The sequence below is a fragment of the Alexandromys fortis genome, unplaced genomic scaffold (genome assembly GCF_014885135.2).
Source record: "Alexandromys fortis isolate MF-2015 unplaced genomic scaffold, M_Fortis_MF-2015_v1.1 scaffold_216, whole genome shotgun sequence".
Lineage (NCBI taxonomy): Eukaryota > Metazoa > Chordata > Mammalia > Rodentia > Cricetidae > Alexandromys > Alexandromys fortis.
In genome coordinates, this window is record NW_026068089.1 from 769,525 (window position 1) to 779,222 (window position 9,698).

Consider the following 9,698-nt stretch of genomic DNA (forward strand, 5'->3'; position numbering starts at 1 on the left):
TTTATTTATTATGCATACAATATTCTTTCTGTGTGCCAGAAGAGGGCACCAGACCTCATTACAGATGGTTGTGAGCCACCACGTGGTTGCTGGGAATTGAACTCAGGACCTTTGGAAGAGCAGGCAATGCTCTTAACCACTGAGCCATCTCTCCAGCCCTTCCTTTTTTTTTTTTTTATAAAATACTTTTAATAATTATTTTAAGGTTCTTACAAACTGGCTTATTATTTTTGGAACTGCTTCTGTCGTATTTTGTGTTATCATGCCCTACCCCACATACACACCCCCGCTTTTTGTTTTTTAATTTTAAACAAGATTTTATTGTGTAATTCTAGCTGTGGCCAGGAACTCACTGTTTAGACCAGGCTGATTTCAAACTCATATAGATCCACCTGCCTCTGCCTTCCATGTTCTGGGATTATTAAAAATGTGTTTAGCCCTTGATTCTCTTTTTAATTTTATGTTTATGACTGTTTACCTATATATGTATATATGCATCACTTAGTGCAGGGTCCTCAGAGGCAAGAAGAAGGCGTTGGATCTCTTCAAACTGGAGTTAGAGACAGTTGTGAGCTGCCATGTGGGTGTGGGGAACTGAACCTGGGTCTTCTACAAAAGCAGAAAGTGCTCTTAACACTAAGCCATCTTTCCGCCCCTCTATCCATTTCTTGCTGCTGCTGCTCCTGGTGGTGGTTTTTAAATACATAGCCCAAGTGTATCAACTTGCCTTGAATTTGTAATTCTCCTGATTCAACCTCCTGATGTTAGAATTACAAGAGTGTGCCCAGTGCCCAGTTAATTGATTACTTTATTGTACTTTTTATAAATGTTGGTTGTATACTATGCTTTCAATCTGGCTCATAGTCTCCCATCTTCCTCCTTGCAATCCTAGGAAATGTTTAAAAAATGTACTGGGTGTTAGAGATATCTGTGGTTTTTAATTAATAGTGCCAGTCATTGACTATTATACATAATACATGTATATACAACTGCTCAAATCTGCTTTTCTGATTTCTCCATTGTGTGGTAAAGTTACTCTGAACCATTATACACAAATATATCCTAGAAGGAAATATTCCTGACACCTGAGTAATTTTGTCTCTTTTGGGTATCTGGAGGGACAGCCATGGGTACTGGGAACTGAACTCTTATATTTTTAGTTGTGAGCCTAGTCCTTAACAGCTGAACCATCCCTCCAGGTGGAGTAATTTTGTCCTTAAAGCTTGTATAGCTCTCTCTCATATTTCCAGAAATAAGATAGTGCACACCTTTAAGCTTTGGATCTCTTTGAGTTCGAGGCCAGCCCGATCTACGTAGTTCTAGGACAGCTAAGGCTACACAAAGAACCCTGTATCAAAAAAACAAAAACAAAAAACAACAGAAAAGATTTTTGTAGTTTATACAGCTTCTTTAGTTTCTGAAATAAGAGCATTTGTTTGTGATCTGCCACATCATATTAGATCTCCGACACTCTTTCAAGCCAGTCTGGCTAATACTGTTTTTAGCTCAGCTCCATTGCCAATAGTATACCAGGTTTACTTGTAGGTGGGAAGTCTTTGATGTACTGTCAATTTGATTTGCTTTTGAGAATTAAAGATTCTTTGGCTAAACGCTTTAATACTGACTGATAAGAATGGGGTTGTTGCAACTCCAGTTTGCTCAAACTACAGCATTTTAGATGTGCAAAAACCATGTTTTTGTATGGTTTCTGATTTTCAAGTTATTAAATAATAACTTTTTATTACATTTATTACAGTAATGTTAATTTGTCTTTTTGTGTTGAAATGTGAGTTTTCATTGTTTTTTTGAAATGGAGTTTCTCTTTATAGCTTTGGAGCCTGTTCTAGAACTTGCTCTGTAGACCAGGCTATCCTTGATTCACCTGGCATGAGTTTAATCTTACTGGTATCTTCTATTACTCTTCTCCCAACAAATAACTAACTGCCTTGATAACTATCTTAGCTGGATTTTAGCTTAAAGGTCTTTGAGTTTACTCTTTGCCCATAGGAAATATTTTTTAAAAAAAGATTTAATTCATTTTAATGTGTATGGGTATTTTGCCTGCCCATATTTCTACACACCATAAACACGCATTGCCTGTCAGCCCAGAAGAGGGCATCAGACCCCTGAAACTGAAGTTAGCAGGTGGCTGTGAGCTGCTATGTATGTGGTAGGAATCAAACCTGGGTCGTATGGGAAAGCATTCAGTTCTCTAAACCCCTGGACCAACTCTGCCTATAAGGCTTTAAAAGCTTTATTGGATCAAGAAGATCTTTCATGAAACCCATTATCTGCCTGGGAGACACAAAACAAACACAATATACAGTTAGGTGATGATTGCTATGGGTTAAAAAATGAGAACAGCATCAAAGAAAGGAGAATTTAGAGTACATGTGTTTTGTTGTTGTTTTTGTTTGTTTGTTTGTATTGGGTTTAGGGGTTTTTCCAGACAGGGTTTCTCTCTGTAGCCCTGGCTCTGTATACCAGGCTGGACTCAAACGCAGAGATCCACCTGCCTCTACTTCTGGAAAAGGGATTGACGGTGTGCACAATACAGATATTCTTATTTACTCAACCTTAATAACTGTTTGATACAAACAAAAAGACAAGATTTTAAACTGGTCTTGATAGCATACATGCACATTACATAGCTTGTAATGCCAGCTATGAGCAGAGTATCTTAAATCTTTAATTTTAAATACCTTTCAGGTTCAGTAGTCAAGCATGTTTATGAAAAACACTTAAATATCTGATTCAGTTTATGGTTAAACTACCATTTTTTCCATATGCATTGGGATTAAAAACCTATTGAAGTTGTTACTGGTATGATTCTGTTGGTATATTTCAAGTTGAGCTGAGTGTTGAACTTCTCATAATTTGTGCTACTTTGATTTCTCCGGGCATAGTGATAAACATGAATATGGTACATTTTTGCTTTAGGTGCTTTTTAAGAACTATGTATGCTATATTTGCTTCTGTTTATTTTTTTTTTTTCAGAGAAAATTTATCAAAGGATCTTTACTTGATATCTCAAATGGATAGTGATCAGTTCATCCCAATATGGACAGTTGCCAACATGGAAGAAATAAAAAAACTGACCACAGATCCAGATTTAATTCTTGAAGTGTTGAGATGTATGTAAACGACTTTTTAGCTTTTTTTTTTTTTTTTTCTCTTTTCTAACCCTCTCCCCAAGATGGTGTTTCTCAGCTTTGGAACCTGTCCTGGCTCAAACTCATGGAGATCAGCCAGCCTATGCCTCCCAAGTGCTAGGACTAAAGGCGTGTGCCACCACCGCCACGCTAGCTCTTTTATAGTTACAAAGTTAACAATTTTTATTTATAGTTATACAGGGAATTGTTTTAAGTAGCCTTTAGTGTGTGTATGTGTTAGTATGTATGTTCTTTTTAATCTTGTACACCTAGCAAGTATTAGCAGGTAAAGGTTGTTGTATAGGAATGGCCTCATTTGTTTTATTATGATTTCACAACCTACTAATAAGTTTTGACCTACCGTATAGTTTGACAAATACTCCTGGAGTTATTATTTAATTTTTATCCCCAATTCTTATCCTTTGTATAAGAACAAAAATGTTGGGGTTCCTCATCACTAGGAAAAGGATATACATGGAAGTCATAATAAATGCTTTTTTTCCCCTGAAGGATTCTTTTCAGCACTTTTAATTACAGTGTTGGTGCTCCAGATACTTATATTAGCAAATAACATTTGGTAATCATCTTTGCATACAAATCCCCCCCTTTTTTCTTTTTTTAAGCATGACAGTAATTTTTGGCATTTTACCTTAGCATTTGACAATTTATTTGGTAAGAAAGTGAACTGATAATTTTTCATGACATTATTAATTTCATTACCTGTCACTTTTAAGTAAGATGTGTTTTTTTTTGTTTTTTTTTTTTTTAATTTCAGCTTCCCCTATGGTACAAGTTGATGAGAAGGGGGAGAAGGTGAGACCCAGTCATAAGCGTTGCATTGTAATTCTCAGAGAAATTCCTGAAACTACACCAGTAGAGGTAATTATTGATAATTACTAAGACTAACTGTTTTTTAATTGTTTAGATCAGAGGAAGTAGGCAAGCAAAGTAAAAATCAATAGCTTCTTATCAGACTTGTTAAATTAAAGTATTAAAATAGAATAAAGGAGGAAGAATGTATATGTCTGTGTTCTTAGGAGAATAAACCTAAGTATTGCAGTAATATTAATTTTGAATGACTGACAATTAACTAGGAGGATTCATCCAATAAATTTTGAAGAAGAATTGGTTGGCAAAATGTAAAAGAAAGCCACAGACATATGGATCAAGTGTGGTTCAGGTTTGGGAATAAAATAATATTTGAATAAAACAGCATACTTCAGAATCCTACCCTTCTAAAAATACACACATATATATTCTGCCAGGAATCACTGACTAACGTTACGTCTTTTGATTTTTCAAGACGGGGTTTCTCTATAGTGCTTAGGAGTCTGTACTGGAACTCTTGTTGAAGAGGAAGGCCTTGAACTGAGAGAGCTCCCAAGACCTCCGCCTGAGTCTGCCTCCTGAATGCTGGGATTAAAGGCTACCACCACCTGGCTCTAACTTTACAATTATTCAAAGCCATAGTTATGTGTTGTATAGACAAAGTAACTGAGCTTTAAGATGATTTTAAAAATTACCCAAATGTAAGTGAGTTAGATTATTAGGCTGTGGAGGTGGCTCAGTGGTTAAGAGCACTGCCTGCTCTTCCAAAGGTCCTGAGTTCAATTCCCAGCAACCACATGGTGGCTCACAACCATCTATAATGAGGTCTGGTGCTCTCTTGAAGAAGAGACCTGGTCAGTCGTCCTCATCAACTTAGACCATGAAACTCAATATGGACAAGTTCAACACAGCCACCATATACGGGCTGCACGTGGATGCTTCAGCATTGCCAGGGCATAAATTTCAAATTTTTTTCAAAGTGAGTTAGATTACATGGCAGACTAGATTGAAACTTCGTGAAATTCCAGAGCTTATGTTTAACTGCTGTGCTAAGGGCTTCGTTATAAATTGCATGTGGCATATGGATAAATTAAAGAAGGAATTGCATAGTTACTGACTTTACTGTAATTTGTTAGAATTTAAAAAAAAATGTAGGCCCAATTTATATGATTTTATATGATGCCTTCATAGTTAAATCTTTGCCCAGTCATTCACGTTACGTATCTGAAATGTTGCCTTCCTAAACCTACAAGTAGTAAATGGACTGAATGATGAAAACAGATGCAGATAGCTTCAGAATAGGCTTGATTTGATTATTAAATTACTGTTTGATCTCTCTGATACTCCTGGAAATGTTTGTTTTCTCGCTCTTTGTAAGTTCTTTTCAATTCCCCCTACCCCCAGACAGGGTTTCTCTGTAGCTTTGGAGCCTGTCCTGGAACTAGCCAGCTCTTGTAGACCAGGCTGGCCTCGAACTCACAGGCCTGCACTACCACTGACCGGCTATTTATTTATTTATCTATCTATCTATCTATCTATCTATCTATCTATCTATCTATCTATCTATCTATTTATTTTTTAAGCCGCCTGCCTCCCTCCCTGCCATGCTCATTGTCCCCAGGGGTTCCCCCTTGTTCATCCCCCCCCTCCCCACACAGTCCTCTGCTTCCATATTCTGCTCAGGGAGGGCTTGGAAGGAGGAATGGGGATTCTCTGCCCAGAGGCCGAAAAGGAGAGGGTAGGCACTCAGAGCCACCCCTGAGCTGGGCTTCTAACTACAAACAAGCCCCTATCACCAAACTTTAAACTTTCTTTTTAACTATTAACTCTTGCCTTACCAATCTCAGTTTTGTTATAATCAGTTTTTTTTCTGGATTTATTTTTTGGTAAGTTAGATAGTTATAGGAAAGATGTTTGTACAGAGTTCATACCTGATTCTGATACAAAAAAAATATCTAAATTAGATAAGAATGTATGAATGGTATTATGTTAGTAAAGATCATAACTTAAAAACTTTTCTCCTTGCTGGGTGGTGATAACACACACTTTTCCCCAGCACTCAGGAGGCAGAAAAAGGCATATATCTGTGAGTTCGAGACCAGTCTGGTCTACAGAGCTAGTTCTAGGACACCCAGGGTTACACAGAGAAACCCTGTCTGAGATAAACAAACAAACAAACTTTTCTCTCTGTTGAGGAGGAAAATGACTTGGGAGAGAGCTAAATAAGGAAACTTTAGCTTGCCATTAGAACTGAAGTATTTCTGTTTTGTTGCTCATTAGATAAAGTTAGGTGCAAGTTTTACACCATAACCGCACATGTTTTCGTTTCAAGAGTTGACTGTATTTTTCTTTTTTAGGAAGTGAAAGCTTTGTTTAAAAATGAAAACTGCCCAAAAGTCATAAGCTGTGAATTTGCACACAACAGCAATTGGTATATTACTTTCCAGTCAGACACGGATGCGCAACAGGTGAGAGGAGAACTTCCTCCAATAAGAATCTCAGCGGAGAATATGTGTTTGGGGCCCAGTGGTAGAGTACAGGTCTAGGGTATATAAGGTCCTAGGTTCAGTTCCTAGTACCACAAGGAAAGGACCAGATATGATAGTTCCTTCCTATAGTCGTAGAACTTGGCAGAGAGAGACAGGCAAGGTCAGGAGTTGAGGACCAACGTTGACTATATAAGTGTTATTTGGGCCATCTTGGGTTATATGAGATCGTGTCTCAAAACTTTAATAAAAGGAAAATGTAAATTAGACATGGTAGTGATGGTGCATGCCTGTCAACAAAGCACTTGATACTGAAGCTGTTTAAGGCCAGCCTAGGTTGTTACAAAGTGAAACCATGGCAAAAGAAGAAGAAAGAAAATTTTACCAAGATTGGTCATACATTTTAAAATTGATATTTACTTTGTTTTTTATTATCTGCATATAATTTTAACAGATTGTTGTTGTTGCGTGTTTGGTTTTTCAAGACAGGGTTTTTTACTGTGTAGCCCTGGTCATCCTGGAACTCGCTCTGTAGACCAAGCTGGGCTTGAACTCAGATCCATGTGCTTAAGCATCCCCAGTGCTGGGATTAAAGACTGCGGAGCAGCATTGTCCAGCTTCGGGTTTCAGTTTTAATTTAAAAAAAAAATTTTATTTGAAAGAAAAATAGATGAACATAGACTTTAAACGTCACTATGTGAAGATTTACAGCTGTATTCAGTGGTAGTTTTATGGTGGCCTAGGCTATGTGGCAGTAGTCTTTCCTCTTGTCCTCCTGAAAGTTGGGAACAGATGTGAGCTGTCAGAGTGATCTTATTCCCCATTTTTCCTCTTTCATATGTATAAATGTGTTGTCGGTCTTTGTATGCCTGGTGCCCAAGAAGGCAAGAGAAGGGTGCTGGAACTAAACCTAAAGATGTGGAAATCAAATTCTTTTTGTTGTTTTGTTTTGAGATTGGGTTGTCTAGGGTTTTTGTTGTTGATGGTTGTAGTAGTGGTGTGTGGTTTGTTTGTTTGTTGCTGTTTTTTTGGTCTTGTCTGTATTTGTTTTGAGATAGGTGCTCACTATCTATGAGCTTGTAAGGTTGGCCAGGCTGGCCCCTCGCTCTTGGCAGTGCTGTGTCAGAGCCACCATTCCCACCGGAGTCAATTAGAGGTCCTTTGTGTTGTGCCTTTTGTCACAGCTCCTTACCAACTTCCTGCATTGCCTACAAGCCCTATCGAGGAATGTGTTGTTTTCTATTTTAGTCTTCTCAAGTTTTGTTGTTTTTGCCTTGCTGTGTGCTAGGCTGGGGTAGCTCACAGCAAAGCCCTTTGTAGCTTTCTGAGCACTGGGATTTCAAGTGTACAACACCACACAGCAAGACCTTTTTGTTTAGTTTAAAAACTGCTAATAGTAAGCTGATTTAATAGAATGAAAATGGCTTTAATGAAATGTGTAAATGTTAATAGAAGTTCATTTTTGTTTAAACAGGCCTTTAAATATTTAAGAGAAGAAGTTAAAACATTTCAGGGCAAGCCAATCATGGTAAGAAACATTTGTAAATGCATTAGATACTAGTGTGAAATAAGGGGTTTTGGGTAGAAAATGATTGATAGTTTTTTGTTTGTGTTTCTTTTAAAAGAATTAAAAATTCATGAAAGACGTTTTATAAAAAGCTATAATAATTTTAAAGACATTTCTGATTGTGTTCTTCAGAAAATTGACAGAAAACATGAAAATACTGACTATAGAATTTTTTTTACAGAGAATCACAAAGTTTTTATACTAGTTTACATTCTATAATTCTAGATCTCAAAATGAATAAGTATAATTTCTTAATGATGAAAACCATTTGCAATTCTTCCAGCCCTATGTCAGTTAACTGTGTTATCACAATTATATCCATTTAAGAGGGAATTGTCATTAATAATAAATTTATACAGTGTCCTTACATGTTAACTCTATTCTTAAATTCTATGAAATTTGTCTTCATACTTCTTTCCATCATTGCTATTTATTGTCTACACTTGACAGTTGGTGTAGCCTCATAACCACTGATGTACTAACTCCTTGTTTTCTTTTTCTTTTTTCTTTTCTTTTCTTTTTTTTTTTTTTTTTTTTTTTTTTTGGTTTTTCGAGACAGGGTTTCTCTGTGGTTTTGGACCCTGTCCTGGAACTAGCTCTTGTAGACCAGGCTGGTCTCGAACTCACAGAGATCCGCCTGCCTCTGCCTCCCGAGTGCTGGGATTAAAGGCGTGCGCCACCATTTGTTTCAGTTAAGCACTGTACACATATTAACTCATCTTTTCAAAAAAAATGAGGCAAGAAAATTGGTTGTTTCAGGCTAACTTGAGCTACGTAGTGAGAGTTCAAGGCAAGACTTGTACATTTGAAAGAACACCTGATTGAGATAGGTCCTCTTGTTTTCTCCACTTTGACTACTGAAGAAAATGGCAGTAGCTAGACTAGTGACATGTGACTGACTAGTTAGGAAAACGATTGGTGCAAGAATAGAGTTAACATGTAAGGACACTGTGTAACTTGCACCAATACCATATTGCACAAATACTACAAGACACTACTTATAAAAACTGACGTTTAAATCTGGTGACCTGTGTGGAGTCTGATAATACGAGTTTCCATATTACAAATGAGTTTCTTTTGCTAATTATTCCAGCTTCCTTTGTCTCTTTTTTAATCACTGTTTTCCTTTGAGGTTACAGAGATACTGTTTTGTGTCTCCCAATGACTTAAAGATTTTTTTAAATATTTATTTGTTTGTTTGTTTATTATGTATACTGCATTCTGTCTGTATGCCTGAAGGCCAGAAGAGGGCGCCAGACCTCTTTACAGATGGTTGTGAGCCACCATGTGGTTGCTGGGAATTGAACTCAGGACCTTTGGAAGAGCAGGCAATGCTCTTAACCACTGAGCCATCTCTCCAGCCCGACTTAAAGATTTCTTATGTATATTTTGATCTTTGATAAAACTTCATTAATTTGGTATATATTGTAGACTTACTTAATTGCATTTTTTAACATTTTAATTATTTATTTGTCTATATGTGTATGTCTATATATATGTGCATATGCCTGGGATTAGGGGCATCCTCTGTAGCTGGCATAAGCAGTTTAAGCTGCCTAATATGGGTGCTGGAAATTGAACTCAGGTCTTCTGTGAAAACAATACATGCTCATTTGTTTTTGTCTTTTTCTTTTGTTTTTGCTTTTTGAGGCAGGATTTCTCGGT

At 37.0% G+C, this 9,698-nt stretch overlaps 1 protein-coding gene across 3 annotated transcripts in view; it reads left to right on the forward strand.

Moving 5' to 3' along the window:
- The window catches only part of Larp4 (La ribonucleoprotein 4), a 70,863-nt gene that overhangs the window by 38,566 nt on the left and 22,599 nt on the right, over positions 1-9,698 (forward strand). For all 3 annotated transcript variants that reach the window (XM_050122415.1, XM_050122416.1, XM_050122417.1), the window contains exons 5-8: positions 2,998-3,134; positions 3,928-4,031; positions 6,338-6,448; positions 7,941-7,994. In XM_050122415.1, coding sequence (XP_049978372.1) covers positions 2,998-3,134; positions 3,928-4,031; positions 6,338-6,448; positions 7,941-7,994 — 406 coding nt within the window. The remainder of the gene's footprint in view (positions 1-2,997; positions 3,135-3,927; positions 4,032-6,337; positions 6,449-7,940; positions 7,995-9,698) is intronic.